General features: G+C 39.9%; 1 protein-coding gene and 1 long non-coding RNA gene across 5 annotated transcripts in view; both read right to left on the bottom strand.

Moving 5' to 3' along the window:
• Nucleotides 1–23221, bottom strand: part of LOC123752571 (adhesive plaque matrix protein 2-like) — a 53669-nt gene that overhangs the window by 11167 nt on the left and 19281 nt on the right. For all 4 annotated transcript variants that reach the window (XM_069316571.1, XM_069316570.1, XM_069316573.1 and 1 more), the window contains 2 exons: nucleotides 22567–22680; nucleotides 20038–20151 (listed from right to left, as the gene is read on the bottom strand). In XM_069316571.1, coding sequence (XP_069172672.1) covers nucleotides 20038–20151; nucleotides 22567–22680 — 228 coding nt within the window. The remainder of the gene's footprint in view (nucleotides 1–20037; nucleotides 20152–22566; nucleotides 22681–23221) is intronic.
• On the bottom strand, nucleotides 12340–16412 carry LOC138358557 (uncharacterized). Its single transcript, XR_011225446.1, has 2 exons — nucleotides 16343–16412; nucleotides 12340–13201 (listed from the first exon to the last, which is right to left on the bottom strand). It is a non-coding gene; the product is annotated as an uncharacterized lncRNA (long non-coding RNA).

Below are 23221 nucleotides of genomic sequence, written 5' to 3'. Positions count from 1 at the left end.
AAAAGTGAGGAGATAGCTTCCACTGAAAAGGAAGGTAAGGGTAGTGATGTCGAAAGTGATGAGAGTGAACTGAATATAAGTTTACTTACTGTGAAAATGCGTGAACTAGAGATCCACCATGAAATAGAATGGAAAAAGCTAGAAATTGCTAAAGAGAGAGAAGAGAAAGCGAGAGAGAGAGAAGATAAGAAATTAGAAATGGAAAGAGAGAGACTAGAAAAGGAAATGGAGATGAGGCGTTTAGAAAGAGAAAGAGAACAGCGAGAAAAAGAAGAGAAACGAGAGAGAGAAGAACTAGAAAGAGAAAGAGAAGAGCGAGAAAGGGAAGAGAAACGGCGAGAGAGAGAAGAAAAAGAAAGACAGAGACAACATGAACTAGAAGTATTGCGGTTAGGTGGTGGGAGGCAAAGAATGGAAACAAGTATTTTCGATCCGGTAAGGAACATCAAAATGGTCCCAAAATTCAATGAGAAGGAAGTGTCGAAGTTCTTCGCGGCCTTCGAGAAAGTCGCAGCCTCTTTGGAGTGGCCAAGGGAGAATTGGGCCATCATGATACAGTCAGTCTTGACTGGGAAGGCTCAAACCGCCTACTCCACATTGTCCCTTGACGACTCCGGCGATTATGACAAGGTGAAGAAGGTAGTGCTCATGGCGTACCAATTGGTACCTGAGGCTTACAGGCAGAAGTTCAGGAACCTGAAAGAGACCTCAGAGCACACTTTCACTGAATTCGCCACCATCAAGGAGCGACTTTTCCAGGAATGGTGTGCCTCTCGGAAGGTGGAGACCAAAGAAGACCTCGAGCAGCTCATACTGTTAGAGGACTTCAAGGATTGTTTGTCTGGAGACCTGAAAACATACTTAGAAGAGCAGGAGGTAGAGACCTTAAATGCGGCAGCCACCATGGCTGAAGAGTACATCCTAACGCATAGGCCTTCTGCTAAGTATGTCCCGAGGAATTACCCACGCCGGTTTGACAAACCTCGTCATGACGAAGAAGAGACCCCGTCCCACAAAGCGCTAAGAAGACGCCCCCAAGTAGCCCTCGAAGGACCAGTCCTAGCAGTCCGAAACACCGGAGTCCGAGGAGGAATATGGTGTGCTGGACTTGTGGGCAGAAAGGGCATGTAGCTGCTATGTGCCGAGGCAGAAGAGGTAGCGGCCCTCGTAGGGAGGTGATGTTGATGAGCTGTGTGACACCACCAGTAGGAAGCCAGTCTATGACAAGTCAGGAAGGACCAAGTTTGTTCGCCCCTCACACTTCAAGCGGGTATTTATCAAGTGATCATACTGGTAGATCAGTAGTAGTGCTCAGAGATAGTGGAGCAGCCCAGTCCCTGATCATGAGAAGCTCGTTACCCGAGGGAGTGAGTGTGGATGGGAGACTAAAGGTTGTCCTGCTCGGGTTTCCTAGGACGCGATATGTCGCCCCCTTGGTGCCGATACATCTCGACTCGCCTTACTTCAGCGGCACATGTGCGTTGGCAGTAGTCGATACCCTGCCTATAGCTGGGATCGACGTGATACTAGCCAACGACTTGGTGACAGATTGGAACAACAGTCATCCCAAGGTCGCGGACGAGTCAGCCAGAACAGCAAGGTCCGAGGTAACGGCATGCGTTGGTAATATCCAGATACAGACAGACCCGGAATTAAGTAATATGTTTAATTTGTCCTCTCACCTACAGATTGACAGGATGCTAGCAGAGTCTCCCGATTCTTCTCCCGACGAAGAACATGCGGTTCAGGAGGCAGAAGCAACTGAGCAAGAAGAGAGGCCTTGTGTGCAAACACCCACGAATACCCCAGATTCTGGACCGAAGGCAGATGAGTACTTGCGGTATGGCAAGATACCACGTTCATTGAACCGGCCAGAGATTCCCCAGACGTTGGAGGTATGTGAAGGGTCTAGTGCCCTCTTCGGTCCAAACCAGGCTAATGGATATAGCTGGCTATGGACATTACAAGCTCATGAAACTTGTCCCTAAGTTAACTAAATGTTTCTTAGCGGTATTTTGTTTCATTCTCGTGTGTGTTCTCAGTAAGGACCAGTGGACGACCCGACAGATGATGGCTCCCGTGAACATCGAGAAGAGGTCCCAGGGATTGGAGACGTGCACAGTGAGTGTTGCAGTCGAAGAAGGGACCTGGAAGGTGATGGTAGACACAGGAGGTACGAGATTTGAAATTATGAGTGACTGTTTCCGACAGGTTGACACCCCCCCCCCCCGTGATTGCTGAGCCTAGATGCAGCGTTATACGGAAGGTTGGTCGACCTTACGGTGGCAGAGCGAATGCCATCTTCGGTGTACAAGCAGCTCTGTTGGAACTAGGTGTGGGCCTAGTAGGCGAGTATGCAGTAAGTATTGACTTACCCACTGTCGCTGCCACTCTAAATAATCCAACCCCTGTATTCCAGGTTCCCGTCTCCCTGAAGGACCGCCAGACCGGTACCAGAAATACCGTCTGTGACCAGCCATCATCGATGCCATGACACAGGGAATTGTCGATTCAGCCTGGCTCGCGTCAGTATCAATCCTTACTCAAGAGACGTGAGAATATGCCCCTGCTTGACATCGCAGTGGAGGTGTGGAAAATTACGTCAGGCAGGTCATTGCCTTCCATCTTCAAGTTCCCTTTGTGCCAGGGTTTCTCCTTAGGACAGTTCTGTGGACAAGACAGCCTCGCCATTCCAGTTCTTAGTGTACGTGAGTCCATTTGGAGTTGTGTCCCCGTACTAATTTGGTTTGTGTTTCTCTTTATAGAACCCCAAACCAAATTCCTTTTGGTTAGGAGGTGTTACGGACCCGAGCCCAGCGTCCGAGCACGGAGCAGTGACGACCGCGCCATCTGTGGGTCAGCTCCCGAAACCCTCTCCAAATGGACGGCGCCATCAAGTGAGGACAGGAAATACCAGCCACAAGGGCTAGTTTCCCGTCCTGATCAGCTCATAACACAGCCGCTGCTGACCTCTGGTGAGGTGACGCTTAGACAGCAACGCCATCTATGGAATGGATAGGCGGGCGTTTGTGTCTAAGCCTGTAAGTGAGGTGCCCTAGAGTGTCCCTATTACTGATGACGTGTCTGATTACAGAGTCGACCTGGGACTGCTGTAATGGAAGTTGGATCAGTCTACCCAAGGCAGCCGTCTTGTCTCCAAGTATTTGCTGCAGCAGCTGTGAGTCACCCCCCCGGATGAACACTGTGGTGTTAGCCTGCCTGTGACGTGGCAGCTGAGGGATTGTCGTACCCGGGGCTGGCTGGTGGAGACGCTTAACCACTGGGGTGTTGTGGAAAGGAGAGTGACCTGTGGGATCACACGAGGCTCCTGACTAGGGCTCGCAACCTTAGTATCGATCGTGGAGTGGCCTAACCAGCGTTGCTGATTGGAACCTGCCAGCTACAGGCTGGATTTGTGGTTGACGGCCTCCACGACGGTGCCCCCAGTGGAACTGTGATTTGGCTGGCCTGTGGCCAGGGTAGACTCAAGAGAATCGAAGGATTCGTCGTGAGGCCACTAGAGGACCAAGAGCTTAGCATCGTTGAGCACCGTGAACGTCCAGAGTCTTCAGAGGAAGACTACGTTGTACATAATAGTGTTTATACCCCTCCCCCGTGTAACCTTTTATATATTATTTATGGTGACGGTAATAATTATAATATTAAGTTTTTGCCTTTGTCTCCCTTCCCCTTTAATTTACTTGCGTTACGGATCACATCCCTTGAAAGCCACTACTAGCTTGGGGCCGGATACCCTACCTCTAACAACATCAGAGAAAGAACCCGGTTGTGACCCGAGAGGGCCGTAACACAGTTGTTGTGATTCAGTCATCAATCACCGCACGCTGTCCACGGATCTCGTATCTGGCACCAACGTGTGGCTGTGTATTGTTGCAACTATAATCATTCCTCATTGATCCCAGATTCACATCTGGCGCCAACGAGGGACGTTGTCTTTCATTGTATGTTATTGCTACTTGGCGCAGTCTCGTCAAGCTGCCATTGCATCTGGAGTAGTTGCCCTCTACTGTTAAGTGTAGACAAGGTCAGCAATACCATGAGCGGTCCGAACCAGAAGCCGTTGTTCCGGCTACTTTAGCCTTGTCAAGTACCACGTCCGACTTTAACGTAACTTTAACTTAATAATCTGACGTAAAAAACGTCAGATTATTCTTGCCATGTACCGTTAGCATCAAGTTTTATGAATAAACTAACTGTTAAGTACAAGAGCCTTTACGTTTACATCTTCAGACCCCTGCACCCAGTATTGACTTTCCCATTATTTGCATTATTTGTGATACTACCGTGATCCTTTTTATGTTGCCTGGATTATTTGGATTCGAACTGCGTTCATGGCCATACACATCAAATATAAGTTCAAATTTTGTTGTGAGGACCATTCGAGCTACTCTGACGACCTCCTTCTGAGGCCTCTAGAAAGTTCATGACCCAGTGGATAAGGAGTGCCAAGGATTTGGACTCCTGCAGCTGCTCTATGCATCCCTGGACAGTCATTAAAGTATAATCTGCCCTCGGCATTGGTTTGAAGATAGTTCAGTCCTTTTTGACTGAGGTTTCTTGTAACCTATTCACCTCTAAAAAGGGATAATCTCACAGTGTTAATAAAAAAATCCCTTAGAGTTTATTAAAATAATAGTATGGAGATTATCCATGCTGTAGTGCGAAAAGTTTATTAAGGTGTGAAATAGCAGAGACTTTATAAAAGAAAAGGAGTGCAAACTCAAAGAATATTTTGTGTGCAAACCCCGTAAATTTATTTATGTTGTAGTTTTATTGCATAGATTTTGTGGAACAAATTCTCTCGAATTGATTGTGAAGCCGTGCAGTTTCAAACAGCTATCAGTTTCACACACACACATACATCACCAACTACGGATATTACGGACTCCTCAGACAAGGAAGTCTTAGCAGGAGTTCCACTATCGCATCACAAATCCGTCATCTACTTGGTACAAGACCTCCTCATGGGGGGCCACCTCACCAAACTCCTACGACAGCACGGCGCCGCCAAAGAAAAATCGAAAGACCTAGAGGTCTACAGTAACCCACCAGCTCCATAACTGGTACAGCCTTGCCTCTGAGGCTGAAATCAACCATGGAGACCTCCATTCATCTACATATCTCTAGAATCAGCTATAGGTACTGGTAATGGCTCGAAAGAGCCTCCAAGTAGATGACGAAAGAGCCAATTCATGCCCGTGCCACATTTATGATGTCATAATAATTATAAATCATCATCTGCAGTCCTGCTCTTAGATTGGAAAGGAGCGTCCACGGACCCAATCTTCAGATCTCCAGTATCAGCTATTGACAAAGATAATGGCTCCAAAAAGCCTCCACTCACGAGTTCTTTATAACCCATGTTACCTGGAACTTTTTGTTCAGAATAGATGAATCTAAAACAAAAGCAACAACTCGCTTATGTCACAATTGACATGATAATGGTCCAGGACGGAGCAAAACGTCGTCGTCTCTTCATCTTCTAGTGTGTGGTTTAGACATCTCAGCTTGCTGTTTCATTAGGAAGTTATACCATGATAACTATTCTATACCATTGAATAAATTGTATTCTCCGAAAGTTCTTCAACGGTTGCATTTAAAATTTTGCCACAACGTTCCATTCGAATAGGTTCATGCTTTTATATGCATACTATTTAGCAACCCGTTCTCGCAAATTCGTAAAGTCAATATTGACTTATTAACTACGTTAGTATAGGTGATATACTAAACATAATAGATACCCTTAAAAAGATTCATAGAAAACACCAACCTTACCTAACCTTGTTAGTATCTTAAGATAAGCATCTTATTGCTTCGAAATTACAATTATTACTTAACATATACCTATTATAGGTTAGGTAATAATTGTAATTACGAAGCAATAAGATGCTTATCTTAACATTGTTACGGACCCGAATCCAGTGTCCGAGCCTGGAGCAGTGACGACCACGCCATCTGTGGGTCAGCTCCCGAAACCCCCTCCAAATGGACGACGACACCTGGTGAGGACGAGGTGTACTGGCCACGAGGGCTAGTTTCCAGTCCTGTTCAGTTCATAACACAGCCGCTGCTGACCTCTGGTGAGGTGGTGTTCAGACAACAACGCCATCTATGGAGTGGATACGTCGGGCGTTTGTGTCTGAGCCTGTAAGTGAGGTGCTTTTGTGTGTCCCTGTTACTGATGACGTGTCTGATTACAGAGTCGACCTGGGACTGCTGTAATGGAAGTTGAGTCAGTCTACCGAAGGCAGCCGTCTCGTCACCAAGTGTTTGCTGCTGCAGCTGTGAGTCGCCCCCGGATGAACACTGTGGTGTTACCCTGCCTATGAAGCGGCAGTTGAAGGATTGTCATACCCGGGACTGACTGGTGGAGACGTTAGACCACTGGGGAGTTGTGGCAAGGAGAGTGATCTGTGGTATCACACGAGGCTCCTGACTAGGGTTCGCTACCTTAGTAACCGATTGTGGACTGGCCTAACCAGCGTCGCTGATTTGGAACCTGCCAGCTATCTGCTGGACTTGTGGTTGACGGCCTCCACGACGGTGCCCCCAGTGGAACTGTGTTTTGGCTGGCCTGTGGCCGGGGTAGACTCAAGATTCTCGAAGGATTCGTCGTGAGGCCACAAGAGCACCAAGAGCTTGGCATCGTGAGCACCGTGAAGGTCCAGAGTCTTCAGAAGAAGACAACAGTGTATATAATAGTGTTTATAACCCCCCCCCCCCGTGTAATCTTCTTATATATATTTATTGGTGAAGGTGTTAATTATATTATTAAGTTTTTGACTTTATTTCCCTTCCCCATTTTATTTAATTGCGTTACGGATCACATCCCTTGAAAGCCACTACTGGCTTGGGGCGGGATACCCTTCCTCTAACAACATCAGAGTAAGAACCCAGTTGCGACCTGAGAGGGCCGTAACAAACATTCTAAGTAGGTTAGGTAAGTTCGGTGTTTTCTATGAATCTTTTTAAGGGTATCTATTATGTTAAGTATGTCACCTATGCACATATTTAATAAGTCAATATTGACTTAATAAATTTGCGAGAACGGGTTGTATTTAGATGTCACACCTGTGATAGGAGAAAACATGCGATTTTTGAAAAAACAGTGAAATCTGTTGCATGTAAGAGCAACACACGATATACAATATATGTTTCGATTCCATTTCAATGTTCCCGATTGCATTGATAAATTGAATTTTCATAGATTTATTTATTTATTTTCATTTTTGATTTAATTGTTTTGTGTGACGTTGCGTGGGAATTGAGCTGTGTTGTTTACCATACCGTTCATTTCGTGGGTATAGCTTATTTGTTTCTTTTTTCATTTCGTTTTTTTAACTGTTCTTATTTTTCAGTGCAATTGGTGGTGAATTTGAGCTGTGTCGATTGATCTACGTTTAAATTGAAATATTTTGTTAATGTTTTTTGTTTTTGTTTTGAAAACAAGAAAATGGACAACACGTTTATTTTACAGCTGCAAATGTGCAACAAACAGCTATGAATCCACCGGCTACAACGTTAACTGCTTTCTTCACGTTATGTCAAAATGACGCGTTTGTGAAAACACTGCTGTATTCGGAAGTACCTATGTATTACACATAGAATGCGAGTAGAAAATCATTTGAACGACGCAAACAAGGAGAGCGAGTCGACGGACAACCTGGCATATTCCAACAAACTACGATAGGCAGACTGCACAGGGTACATCACAATCAAGATGAATGCTTCCTTCTTCGCATGCTGTTGGTAAACGTGCCAGGTTCAACGTCTTTTCAGCCAAAGAGTTTGTCAACGGCATAACTTGTGCCATTTTCCGTAGTGCATATCAAGCTCTTAATTTATTGGAGAACGACCGACACTGGGATGTATGAATTAATGACACGTCCAACACGTCACATCCAAATCAAATTCGAGCATTATTTGCAATCATATTGACCACTTACTCTCCATCAGAGTAATGGGAAAAATATAAATCGCACATGGCTGAAGACATTATCCGTCGAATACGCAAGGGAAATTCATATATGAACATAGATTTTACATCAGAAATCTACAACGAAGCGTTGATAATGACTGAAGATTTATGCTTAGAAATCGCGAACAAAGTTCTAAATCAATTGGAAATGCCATCACCGAATCGATTTGCTGCTGCATCGTTCGATGTAGAATTGCGTCGTGAACAAAATTACAACATGGGTGATCTGTTGTCATATGTGCAGTCAAACATTCCTAAGCTAACGCTTGAGCGAAAAGGCCTTTACAATCAAATAATTCAAACTGTTAATAACGGGTTTGGAGAAGTCTTTTTAGATGCGCCAGAAGGAACTGTAAAACTTTCATAATTAGATTTATTCTGCCAGCATTTCGATCCCAAAATGGCATAACCTTAGCTCTTGCTTCGTCTGGAATAGCTACGACATTGCTACCAGGTGGAAGAACTGCTACTTCAGCTATGAAATTGCCATTGAACATGCAATTCATTGAAACTCCCACGTGCAACATTTCCAAAGCATCCAGCCTGGGAAAAGCATTGCACAAATGTAAACTTATTGTTTGGGATGAATGCACATTGGCCCACAAAAAATCACTCGAGGCTCTTGATCGATCATTGCAAGATTTGCTTGAAAACATCAGACCATTTGGGAACGCATTAATATTGCTTGCGGGAGATTTCAGGCAATCATTACCTGTAATTCCTCGATCAACACCAGCGGACGAAATAAATGCTCGCCTGAAATACTCTACTTTGTTGCGCCACATAAAGACGCTAAAATTAACTACAAATATGCGTGTCTAGTAGCAAAACGATCCATCAACTGGGATATTCTCACATCAGTCTCTATAAATTGATACCGTGAACGTGCCGGTTGATCTGACCTCTAAACGAATTTCATTGCCTTATAACTTCTGCAATTTAGTGACGTCAAAAGAAGAATTTTTTGAAAAAGTATTTCCCAATATTCAAACCAATTATTAGAATCACGATTGGCTGAATGAACGAGCTCTTCCTGCAGGCAAGAACAAAGACGTCTACGAACTTAAGAATATAGTTCAGTCTAACATTCAAAGCAAGGCAGTCACATACAAGTCCGTCGACACTGTTAAGGAAGCAGATGAAGCGGTTAATTATCGAACAGAATTTTTTATTTCACAGTCAAGGATACCATCACACGTACGTCAATTGAAAATTGGCGTGCCAATTATCATGTTGCGAAACATCAGTCAAAACTTTGCAACGATACGCGCCTTGCAGCCAAAAAATTAATCAGCAACGTCGTAGAAGCAGGTCTTGACAGGACCTTTGAAAAGTGAAGATGTCCTCATTCCTCGCATTTCTATGATTCCAACAGATATGCCCTTTCATTTTAAGAGATTGTAATTTCCAATTCGATTGGCGTTTGGAATTACCATCAACAAAGCTCAGGGCCAATCTTTAAAATTGTGCAGTTTATATCTAGACACGGATTGCTTCTCACATAGACAATTATAAGTTGCGTGTTCTAGAGTTGGCAACCAGACAATCTCTATCTCCCCACAGACAATGGAACAAAAAATATTGTATACCCACAAGCATTGTGAAATTAAATATTAGAAACGTGCGCTCTCATTTCTTTCTTTTCCATTTAACCAGACTGTGCCACAGCAACGCGTGGTGGGTACAGCTAGTAAAAATAATAATAATTTCATAATATTGTTATGGAATTTAATGAAAACATTGTAGCCTCTGACACTGCGTTGATATTGTAATTTCAACAACAATTACATTATTCTCCCAATTTTGAGCAAAATTTTGCATTGCAAGTTACCTGCAAATAGTTTTCAACACCTTTATGGAGATTTATTTTATGGGGGAACAAGCTTATTATAGCCTTGTATTCCTTGTAGAGGGTTAAGGAATACATCCATTTTATATTTATATATTTATTGCACACTTTACCACCCACTTCAATTTATATATTCTGATATTTAAAGGATAACTGAACACGTGCAGACATGAATGCATTTAACATGAACCATAATTGAATTCTTTCCTTTAAAAAGCTGTTTTACACCTTTGACAAACTTTGATTACCGTTCTATATTTTATGCCCTAAATTATATGAATAATTTATTTAAAAACAATTATAAATGAAAACTGTTTTTCCTATACATTTAACGTGTTTTGTAGTACACTAATATATGTTTGTAGTGCTCAAAATATATTATATATATATATATATATATATATATATATATATATATATATATATATATATATATATATATATATATATATATATATATATATATATATATATATATATATATATATTTATATATATTTATATATATATATATATATATTTATATATATATATATTTATATATTGTGACAGTAACGCATTGGTGTTTGGCTGTTCAAAAGCTAGGGGTATGGCCTCGTCACATAGAAACAAAAAAATAGAAAATCTGGAACTTCGTCTGTGGTAAGGTAATGAGAAGACACACAAAACACAAGTAAATTTAACAATGCGATTTTAATTACGTTAGAAAAAGCAAAACATGAATAAAATGGACATACAAATTCGTATAATAAAATCAATCAATCAAATAATAAGAATAATCAAATGACAATATGAAAAGTTACGTTAAGACAAGTGAGTAATAACAAGTGAACAATATACAATCAAATAAGAGGTGCAGGAATATTGGCTTCAAGCTATCACCTCTCTTAGTACACGTAAGCCACAGCTTAGTCTACCAAGGAGACGTGTTAACCTGATGAAAGCACTGGATATTCTGAGAGCGGTAGGTCGTGTGGCCCCAGACATCAGGTAGTGTGGGGGGGTGGAGGGCAGGTGCAGCTGGACACGCAGCCAATCAGCGAGGAGCAGGCGAGAGACAGGTAGTTTGGCGGTTCGAGGTGGAGCAGGTGTTCCTGGCTGCATACGTTTTGCGCTCTGGCAAACCTTGGAGTGGTGTAGTTGTTGGATATTTCTTCCATACTAGTTTTATATAGATGTATATATCAACGTATTTTGGAGGGAAGAGCAGGCTCAATCTCTTGAAGGAGATTATCGTCACAATATATATATATAAATATATATATATATATACATATATATATATATATATATATATATATATATATATATATATATATATGTGTGTGTGTGTGTGTGTGTGTGTGTATGTGTGTGTGTTTAAATATATATTTTTATAATTAAATTCGTAATAAACAAATATTAGAAGAAAAAAATTCCGGGAACATTACCATTATATATATGTAGAAACGAGTACTAAATATCTTTCTCACAATCTTTTAATAAAAAGTAATTATTCAGTTCTTTTATATCTACAGATAGCGTTTTTCAGAGTAAACTAAGTTCATAAAATATATAATGAAAATGAACCAAATAAAGTTTCTGCAGATTATGCTAAATGCCTCAGTAATGCAAAATGTAAATTATCTCGTGCAGCACACTAAAATCTAACAAGTAATTCAAGAATAGGAGTTTTTCTTCTGTGATAAAAACTAAAAATTCAGGTATTGTGAATCATTTCATTAAATAAAACTGGAACCTGTTAGAGGGCACTATAATGTATTAAAGACATTTTGAAGTTCCTAGCCAAGTCAAGGAATATGAAAGATAGATATACTAAATAGGGTGATATTCCAAATACTTATTAATGATAGTCACCCACTTTCACAATAAAATTTGGGAAACGTGGGACAGCTCTGGGTAAGAAAAAAGGAATAATATATATATATATATATATATTTAAATTCCAATGTTTATATTTCTTGAAATAGAATTTTCTTTCCTTCATAGCCTTTCAGTATCCAACATTTGAAAAATTTGAATAAGTCGTATGATTTTATATATATATATATATATATATATATATATATATATATATATATACATATATATATATATATATATATATATATATATATATATATATATATATATATATATATATATATATATATATATATATATATATATATATATATATATATATATATTGGCTTCAAGCTATCACCTCTCTTAGTACACGTAAGCCACAGCTTAGTCTACCAAGGAGACGTGTTAACCTGATGAAAGCACTGGATATTCTGAGAGCGGTAGGTCGTGTGGCCCCAGACATCAGGTAGTGTGGGGGGGTGGAGGGCAGGTGCAGCTGGACACGCAGCCAATCAGCGAGGAATATCCAATTATATATATATATATATATATATATAATTGGAATTTATCCTTATTTAAGGAGAAAATTAGAGGAAAACAAATGCAGGTTCAGAGGAGGGATAGAAGCCAGTTTAAAAAATATGCTAGCGAAATGTGCATTGAACACACTTATTTAAAAGCAGGCGGCACACTCAAAGACAATTGTTTGCATTTTGATATTAGTAAAAAATTTTATATATGCTATTGATTGCTTTGAAACGTAAAAGGCTTTTCAATTACATAATATTGTTAAATAAATGAAACTTAATTCCAAATATCATTGGCACTCATTACTTTCTAAATGTTATGGAACTGTTTATGGATACTGGATATATATCTTAATAAATTCAATGTTAAAAGCTGTGCGATTGTTGTTACTAGCCTTGAAGTTTTAGATTGTCAGAAAGAATATCAATAAATCTAAGCACAGTTTACATAACGCTATACATAATACTAACTTAAATTTTACTCTTTTTGCCTGCAACAGCCAAATAAAAAGATCCAAGGCATTCATAATATGTAAATAAATAAACAAAACTTGTGTGATGTACTTGTTGGAAAGTGTCTGAATTCCCCAAAACTAAATATTTTGCTGCCTAAGGGAATTTTTACGTATTAGAAAACATCAAAAAGTTCTTAGCCAAGTCTAGGAATATGAAAGGTTTATTTATTAATGGGCTGATATTCCACGCTACATTTACTAAAGAGGATGATATTCCACCCTATATTTACTAAATATAGGGTGGAATATCTTCTTCACCCTTTCTTCAAGTTGTAAATCATTTTCTTTTATATTTTGCTAATTAGTTCCCACGTTTTAAACAAAATTTTGAATGTTCCCAGGGAATTGTGTGTTTTATCGTTGACCTTAATGAAAGGCTTCTCATAGCACTGATGACATGCACTTCCAATGATGAAGTGTATCGCTGTTTATGATGGAAAGCTCCTCATTGTGGGGTGATTACCTGCAACATGCAATTGCAATGATTATGCTGTTTTTGTTGCTTATATGTCTTTGATCATAAAATTCAAGTACCAACGTTCATCTAATATTTTCTAAAATGTTTTGTGATGTCTTATTACTTTATGAAGATTAACAATAAAATATAAATAAGTTGGCAGAGAAGCTGGGAACTTGTAGCTTAATATATAGGAGATATAGTGAAATTGATATATATTCAAGGGAGTTGGGAGTTATATGTTACTGCAAGTTCATCATGATGGGTGGAGAGAGATGTAAAGGATGCAGTTGTGATTATTGTGTCTGTTGCAGGTGATAATTATGAACCATCATTGACATAATTGTGGCAGTGGTGATTGTGTTAGCTGTGGGTGATAATTATGACACTACCGAAGCAATTATGGTGGTAGTGATTGTTGTGTCAGTGGTGGTTGATAATTATTACACGTCACTGATAATTGTCTCCGTGGTGATTATTGTGACTCATGGTTTCATGAATACTACTCTCTTCCTCATATATTCTCGTTTCTGTCATGAATACTTCTTTCCTATAATAATACTCTTTACCTTTTTTCATTAATGCTGCTATTGTATTCCTTCTTGAATGCTGTTTTTTTCTTTCATGAATACTCCTCTTTCCTTTAAGAATACGGTTCTCTTTCCTTTATGAACATTGTTCTCTTCTTCATGAATACTTCCCTCTTTACTTCGTGAATACTACTGTATTTCTTCCTGAATACTGCTGTATTTCTTTTGTGAATTTTAGTTTCTTTCCTTCATAAATACGACTTCCTTTAATTCAGAAATACTGATTACTTTTCTTTATAAATTCTGCTCTTTTTCCTTCATGAATACTGTGCTCTTAAAGACTACAGCTTTCTTTCCTTCGTGAATACTGCCTTTTGTTCGAATACTACTACTACTATTTCCTTCATGACTACTGCTCTTACATTCATGACTTCTGCTATCATTCGTGAATACTGCCCTTGCTTTCGTGAATCTTTTTATCTTTCCATCAAAAATATTGCTCTCTTCCTTCTTCGATGTCGAAAGACCTTGCAAAAGTCGGGAGGAGGGGAGGGGGAAGGGGGAGCGGGGAGGAGGAAGAATGACGAATAGAAATTCTCTAAGAGGATGTGGATGGGAGATGAGGAGGCTAAAAAAATTCGGTGGCCATTCCACCGCGGGTTGGCGACGAGTATTTTTCATAGTTTTTTTTTATCTTGACTTTGTGTTTTATCTTCAACAGTCAATCAACTAATGTACAGGTTCTTGTGCCTACTGGCCTCTATCATATCTACACTTAAAGCTGTGTATGGAGTCAGCGTCTCTACCACATCACTTCCAAATGCATTCCATTTGTCTTCTATGACACTGACAATAAATCTGTGGCTCATTCTGGAAATCAATTTCCACCCGTGTCCCCTAGTGTGTGTGCCCCTTGTGTTAAATATTCTGTCTTTTATTTCCCCCTATCAATTTCTGACAATCTTGTATGTGGTGATCATGTCCCCTCTAACTCTTCTGTCTCCCAGTGACGTGAGGTTTAATTCCCGTAGTCTCTCCTCGTAGCTCATACCTCTCAGCTCGGGTACTAATCTGCTGGCAAACCTTTGAACCTTTTCCAGTTTAGTCTTATGCTTGACTAGATATGGACTCCATGCTGGAGCCGCATACTCCAGGATTGGTCAGACATATGTGGTATACAAAGTTTTGAGAGATTCCTTACACAAGTTTCTAAAAGCCGTTCTTATGTTAGCCAAACTGGCATATGCCGCTGATGTTATCCTCTTGACATGGGTACTCCCTTACCCGCTGGGGCACCTTTACTATTTATTTTTGCCCGTTTCTCCAGCTTATGTACCAGCCTCTTATGGGGGTACTGTGTCAAAGGCTTTTCCGACAGTTCAAGAAAATGCAGTCCGCCCATCCTTCTCTTCCTTGCTTAATCTTGGTCATCTGATCATAGAATTTTGTCAAGGCTGTGAGGCAAGATTTACCCACCACGAACCCATGTTGGTGGTTTGTAATGAAGTCTCTTCTCTCCAGATGTGTTATTAGGTTCTTTCTCACGATCTTCTCCCATCACCTTGCATCGTAAACAAGTGAAGGAGACTGGCCTGTAGTTCAGTGCCTCACACTTTTTGTATATTAGGACTATATTAGCCGTCTTCCATATTTCTGGTAGGTCTCCTGTCTCCAGTGACCTACTATACACTATGGGGAGTGGCACGTAAAGTGTTTCCAGCACACTTTTTCAATACCCATGGTGAGATTCTGTCTGGACGAATAACCTTTCTCACTTTTAGACCAAACAGGTGTCTCTTGACCTCATTTCTTGTAATTTCGAATCCCTCATTTTACTGCCTCCCGACATTACTTGGGTGACAGTCCACCATGTCTTGTACGGACTTGGCTCGGAGTTCTGTGTCCCATAGTATATACCTTAGGAAACTTTTCATGTCCTCATTATTTCCCTTTCGGTACGCCAGCCCTTTGTTTCCTAGTTCTGTTTTTGGGGAGATAAATCCTAGCTCTACCAGGTACTCAAAGTTCAGTAAACTGTGATCACTCATTCCCAAGCGTGCTTTCCAACTTAACTTTCCTTATATCCTAATCATTTAGGGTAAATATCAGATTAAGCATGGCTGGTTCATCTTCCCCTCTCGTTCTTGTCGGTCCCCTTGATGTGTTGGCTTACAACGTTTCTTGTTGCCACGTCCATCAGCTTAGGCCTTCATGTGTCTGACCTTCCATGTGGGTCTATGTCCTCCGAATTTATCATCCTGTGCTTTAAGTCTCACATGACTAGTAGTCCAGATCCGTTCCTTCTATCGACTGAAGCTGTCCGCTATTATGTTAATGGTGGCCATGTTTTTTCTCACTTATTTCTGTCTGGGTCTTCTGTCATTTGTTGGGGGGGAGGGTTATATATATGACTACGACTATAATTTTTTGTCCTCCAATTGCTATGGTACCTGTTATATAGTCACTGAAACGTTCATGGCCCTGAATAACCATCTCCTAAAAATACAGCTTTTCTTACCAACAGAGCTGCACCACTGTGTGTGTGTATGTGTGTGAGTACATATGCACGTACGCATGTTTTTGTTATTAGAATGAGTATGTACAGGCTAATACTTACACGCATTTAGAGATTAATCCGTTCGTTAAACATGTACCGAGGCAATGACTGACTTCACAGAGATTTGCATGAATTAAAGAGATTTATTAGGGCCCAGTTGCTTATTCTGCATATTTGCTGCAAAAATTATTTTATATTCATTATTTAAGATAGTAATCAAAAGAAAAGTTACTGGTGGTAAAATGTGTGCCATAGGCTTGCATATTTCAGATTAGACTGTCGAGATTGCTTAGTTTGTGCAAGAATATCCTAGTTATCACATATCACACTTTACTTTTGGTTGTATATGCAATTAATAATAATATGAATAAAATTATATATACATTCTTAATTAATTATATAATAAATTATTTTACATAATTAATATTGCTTTCTTGAAATGTTGGTTAGTACTCTTTTGGTTATTTATTCCTGAGGGAGAAGACACTTTGCGGAGAGTGAAGCACAAATCGCATTTCCTCTGTGTAGGGGAATGTTTCGTGGAAAAATGGGATGCTCTATTTGGCAATATGCATATTGCATGGAGAAAAAGTAAAGGGGATAGCTTTACATTTTTAGTTTAGTATTAGAACCATAATTTATTGTATTAAACTCTAAGATGAAGACAGGTAAACCGAGATCATTCTTCGTTTGACTTTTGTCAAACACAGTTCAAATGAAAATGGGAAACAGGAATATTCAGAAGAGTCACGGTAGGGTCATGGCGGCTGGAATGATCAAAGACTTAACATAAGAGAGGGTGTTTATGAGAGTTTGTTTATCTTAGCCAATGTGAAGAATATGAGACGGAATTCCAGCAACCATCTATTCCAAGCAAAAATCCATTCTTTTTGGGTCCTGTTCCAGCGGCATTATAGTATTAATGTTCTCCAAAGTAACAAAATGTTCTCAATTCGGTATAATAATTAATTTGTTACATATGAGTTAGACTTTTAACTAAATAAAATTATTTATATAATTGATTCCACAATTAATTTCATTAATTTTGGAATCTGAAAAAATCTAAACGTTATTTAAGGTTTTCGAACTTTGTTACCATTTTACACATAGATACTATGCATGAGCATTTAACATTAGGAATCAGTAGATGCAAGTAAAAGTTTTATAAACTGAAAGACATTAGAATCGACATCTGATACAAAGTAATCAATACCGAAAACTTACGCAAACAAGTTCCCTTGTTTTCAATGTACCCAAAAGGACAGTAACAGTCAGCAATGCCTTTGGGATCCACAGCACAGGCAGCAGGAGCAGACACTGGCGCACGGGTCAGCTGTTATGTTCCAAAATATATTATTAAATGCCATGATAACTAATATTATCAGTATTAAGCTTTCAGGAGCAGCTCATCAGCTAGGCTGAGCTTTCAGGTCATGGTTGCCTCTTTGCTAAACTATCAAACAGAACTGAATGCCTTCCATCGTCGAATTCAAAACACCGTACTTTAAATTACCCGATATACCTTACATTAACGTTTGAACAATATTTTGATTCTCCTTGCACAAAAGATTTTACCTACACTTACACAAAAGACCTTACATACATTTACATAACAAACCTTACTGCCCCTTACACAAAAGACCCTGCCTACACTAACACAAATATCCTACGCTTAAACAAAACACCTTTCCTACACAAAAGATCTTATCAACACTAACACAAATACCCTTCACTTACACAAATATCCTACGCTTACACAAAAGACTTTGTTTATTACTTAAGAAAAGAACGTGCTTTCACCCATACAAAAGACTGCCTTCACCTACACAAAAAAACATTCCCTACACTTAAAAAAGCTCAGTGCCTGTTGCCTGTTGTAAGAGGCACTGAACTACAGGCCAGTTTCCCTAGCCATGCAATAAGGAGAAAATCATGAGGAAAAGGCTCAAGAAGCATCAGGAGGGAAATTGCTTTGTAACACATTACCAGCATGGATTCAAGGATCGTAAATCATGCCTAACAGGCGTAATATAATTGTATGACTAGGTGACAAAAATTAGACAAAAAATTGAAGGGTGGGTAGACCCCATTTTCTTGGACGGTCAGGAAGCCTTTGGCACAGTACCCAATAAACGATTGTTATAATAGTTGGAGAAACAGGCAGGAGTGAAAGGTATAGTGCACTAGTGAATAAATCATACTAAGAAACAGCAAACAGCGAGTAATTGTGAGGGGGGAAGAGACATCAAAGATGGCAATATACCACCATCGGAGTCCCACAGGGCTCTGTACCTGGACCCATCCTGTTTCTGATATATGTAAACGATCTCCCAGATGGTATAGATTTATTCCTCTCAATGTTAGCTGATGATGAAAAAATTGAGATGAATCAAGACAGGTGAAGATAGACAGACTACAGGACGACCTGGAGGAATGGTCTAGAAAATGGTTACTAAAGTTTAACTCAGGGACATATAAAGTAATGAAATTAGGCGTAGGGAGGAGGAGCTTGAACACAAGTTATCATCTGGGAGGGGAAATCTGGCAATAGTCAAATAGAGAAAGATCTGGGGGTTCATATCACACAGAACCTGTCCCCAGAAGCCCAGATCAAAAGGATATTAGCGGCATATACCGGATTGGCCAACATAAGAAATGCCTTTAGAATTTTGTGTAAGGAATCGTTCAGGACCTTGTTACCTTACCTTGCGATGATTTCAAGGGTTAATGTCCCCGTGGCCTGGTCTGCGACCAGGGCCACTTATATGTGGTGTGGGGAAATGGGATGCTCAATTCTGCAAGATGCATACTGCATGAAGAAAAAGTAAAGGGATAGCTTTACATTTTTATTTTAGCAGTAGAACTAGTTTATTGTATTAAACTGTAAGATGAAGACAGGTAAACCGCGACCATTCTTCTTCGTTTGACTTTTGTGGTCAAACACAGTTCAAATGAAAATGGGAAACAGGAATATTCAGAAGAGTCACGGTACGGTCAAGGCGGCTGGAATGATCAAAGACTTAGCATAAGAGAGGGTGTTTATGAGAGTTTGTTATCTTGACGAATGTAAGGAATATGAGACAGAATTCCAGCAACCATATACTCCAAGCAAATGTATGCTACTTTTTGGTCCCTGTTCCAGTGGCATTGCAGTATTAATGGTCTCCAAAATAACAGACTTCTCAATTCTGTATAATAATTAATGTCTCATATCAGTTAGATTTTTAAATAATTAAAAATTTATTATAAAAAATCTAGAACAAATCTAGACATTATTTAAAGTTTTCAAACTTTGCTACCATTTTGCGCATAGATATCATGTATGAGCATTTGAAGCAAGTAAATCACACACACAGATCACACTAACGTGATGAATCAAATGAACAAATCCACAAGGGCCGTGACGAGGATTCGAACCTGCGTCCGGGAACATCCAAGACACTGCCTTAATCGACTGAGCTACGACAGGGTTAAAAGGGTTGAAACCGAAGTTCTACTGAACTTCCTGGATCCCGTAGCCTCTCCGAGGCACAAACCAGGCTTTTACACAACCCCCCCCTGCACCCGAGCTATGTCAATAGGCCTTTTAACCCTGTCGTAGCTCAGTCGATTAAGGCAGTGTCTGGGATGTCCCGAACGCAGGTTCGAATCCTCGTCACGGCCCTTGTGGATTTGTTCAAGCAAGTAAATGTTTTATAAACTGAAAGACATTAGAATCGATATCTAATACAAAGTAATCAATACCGCGAACTTACGCGAACAAGTGCCCTCTGAGTCAATGAAACCAGCAGGACAGTAACATCTTGCAATGCCCTTTGGATCCACAACACAGACGCCAGGAAAGCATGTCACATTGGCGCACGGGTCAGCTCTAATGTACAAAAATATATTAATAAATGCCATGATAACCTAGATTATCAGTATTAAGCTTTCAGGAGCAGCTCATCAGCTAGGCTGAGCTTTCAGGTCATGGTTGCCTCTTTGCTAAACTATCAAACAGAACTGAATGCCTTCCATCGTCGAATTCAAAACACCGTACTTTAAATTACCCGATATACCTTACATTAACGTTTGAACAATATTTTGATTCACCTTGCACAAAAGATTTTACCTACACTTACACAAAAGACCTTACATACATTTACATAACAAACCTTACTGCCCCTTACACAAAAAGACCCTGCCTACACTAACACAAATATCCTACGCTTAAACAAAACACCTTTCCTACACAAAAGATCTTATCAACACTAACACAAATACCCTTCACTTACACAAATATCTTACGCTTACACAAAAGAATTTGTTTATAATTTAAGAAAAGAACGTGCTTTCACCCATACAAAAGACTGCCTTCACCTACACAAAAAAACATTCCCTACACTGAAAAAAGCTCAGTGCCTGTTGCAAGAGGCACTGAACTACAGGCCAGTTTCCCTAGCCATGCAATAAGGAGAAAATCATGAGGAAAAGGCTCAAGAAGCATCAGGAGGGAAATTGCTTTGTAACACATAACCAGCATGGATTCAAGGATCGTAAATGATGCCTAACAGGCGTAATATAATTGTATGACTTGCTGACAAAAATTAGGCAAAAAAGAGAAGGGTGGGTAGATCCCATTTTCTTGGACTGTCAGGAAGCCTTTGGCACAGTACCCAATAAACGATTGTTATAATAGTTGGAGAAACAGGCAGGAGTGAAAGGTATGGTGCACTAGTGAATAAATCATACTAAGAAACAGCAAACAGCGAGTAATTGTGAGGGGGGAAGAGACATCAAAAATGGCAATATACCACTATCGGAGTCCCACAGGGCTCTGTACCTGGACCCATCCTGTTTCTGATATATGTAAACGATCTCCCAGATGGTATAGACTTATTCCTCTCAATGTTAGCTGATGATGAAAAAATTGAGATGAATCAAGACAGGTGAAGATAGACAGACTACAGGACGACCTGGAGGAATGGTCTAGAAAATGGTTACTAAAGTTTAACTCAGGGACATATAAAGTAATGAAATTAGGCGTAAGGAGGAGGAGCTTGAACACAAGTTATCATCTGGGAGGGGAAATCTGGCAATAGTCAAATAGAGAAAGATCTGGGGGTTCATATCACACAGAACCTGTCCCCAGAAGCCCAGATCAAAAGGATATTAGCGGCATATACCGGATTGGCCAACATAAGAAATGCCTTTAGAATTTTGTGTAAGGAATCGTTCAGGACCTTGTTACCTAACCTTGCGATGATTTCAAGGGTTAACGTCCCCGTGGCCTGGTCTGCGACCAGGGCCACTTATATGTGGTGTGGGGAAATGGGATGCTCAATTCTGCAAGATGCATACTGCATGAAGAAAAAGTAAAGGGATAGCTTTACATTTTTATTTTAGCAGTAGAACTAGTTTATTGTATTAAACTGTAAGATGAATACAGGTAATCCAAGACCATTCTTCTTCGTTTGACTTTTGTGGTCAAACACAGTTCAAATGAAAATGGGAAACAGGAATATTCAGAAGAGTCACGGTAGGGTCAAGGCGGCTGGAATGATCAAAGACTTAGCATAAGAGAGGGTGTTTATGAGAGTTTGTTCATCTTGACGAATGTAAGGAATATGAGACAGAATTCCAGCAACCATATACTCCAAGCAAATGTATGCTACTTTTTGGTCCCTGTTCCAGTGGCATTGCAGTATTAATGGTCTCCAAAATAACAGACTTCTCAATTCTGTATAATAATTAATGTCTCATATCAGTTAGATTTTTAACTAATTAAAAATTTATTATAAAAAATCTAGAACAAATCTAGACATTATTTAAAGTTTTCAAACTTTGCTACCATTTTGCGCATAGATATCATGTATGAGCATTTGAAGCAAGTAAATCACACACAGAGATCACACTAACGTGATGAATCAAATGAACAAATCCACAAGGGCCGTGACGAGGATTCGAACCTGCTTCCGGGAGCATCCAAGACACTGCCTTAATCGACTGAGCTACGACAGGGTTAAAAGGGTTGAAACCGAAGCTCTACTGAACTTCCTGGATCCCGTATCCTCTCCGAGGCACAAACCAGGTTTTAAACAACCCCCCCTGCACCCGAGCTATGTCAATAGGCCTTTTAACCCTGTCGTAGCTCAGTCGATTAAGGCAGTGTCTGGGATGTCCCGGACGCAGGTTCGAATCCTCGTCACGGCCCTTGTGGATTTGTTCAAGCAAGTAAATGTTTTATAAACTGAAAGACATTAGAATCGATATCTAATACAAAGTAATCAATACCGCGAACTTACGCGAACAAGTGCCCTCTGAGTCAATGTAACCAGCAGGACAGTAACATCTTGCAATGCCCTTGGGATCCACAACACAGGCGCCAAGAGAGCATGTCACATTGGCGCACGGGTCAGCTGTAATGTACAAAAATATATTAATAAATGCCATGATAACCAAGATTTCAGTATTAAGCTTTCAAGAGCAGCTCATCAGCTAGGCTGATCTTTCAGGTCACGGTTGCCTCTTTGCTAAACTATCAAACAGAACTGAATGCCTTCCATCGTCGAATTCAAAACACCGTACTTTAAATTACCCGATATACCTTACATTAACGTTTGAACAATATTTTGATTCTCCTTGCACAAAAGATTTTACCTACACTTACACAAATGACCTTACATACATTTACATAACAAACCTTACTGCCCCTTACACAAAAAGACCCTGCCTACACTAACACAAATATCCTACGCTTAAACAAAACACCTTTCCTACACAAAAGATCTTATCAACACTAACACAAATACCCTTCACTTACACAAATATTGTACGCTTACACAAAAGACTTTGTTTATAACTTAAGAAAAGAACGTGCTTTCACCCATACAAAAGACTGCCTTCACCTACACAAAAAAACATTCCCTACACTTAAAAAAGCTCAGTGCCTGTTGCCTG

This window comes from Procambarus clarkii, chromosome 84 (genome assembly GCF_040958095.1).
Source record: "Procambarus clarkii isolate CNS0578487 chromosome 84, FALCON_Pclarkii_2.0, whole genome shotgun sequence".
Lineage (NCBI taxonomy): Eukaryota > Metazoa > Arthropoda > Malacostraca > Decapoda > Cambaridae > Procambarus > Procambarus clarkii.
Note: the sequence above shows the minus strand (reverse complement) of the source record. Positions and strands in the feature narration are given on the sequence as shown.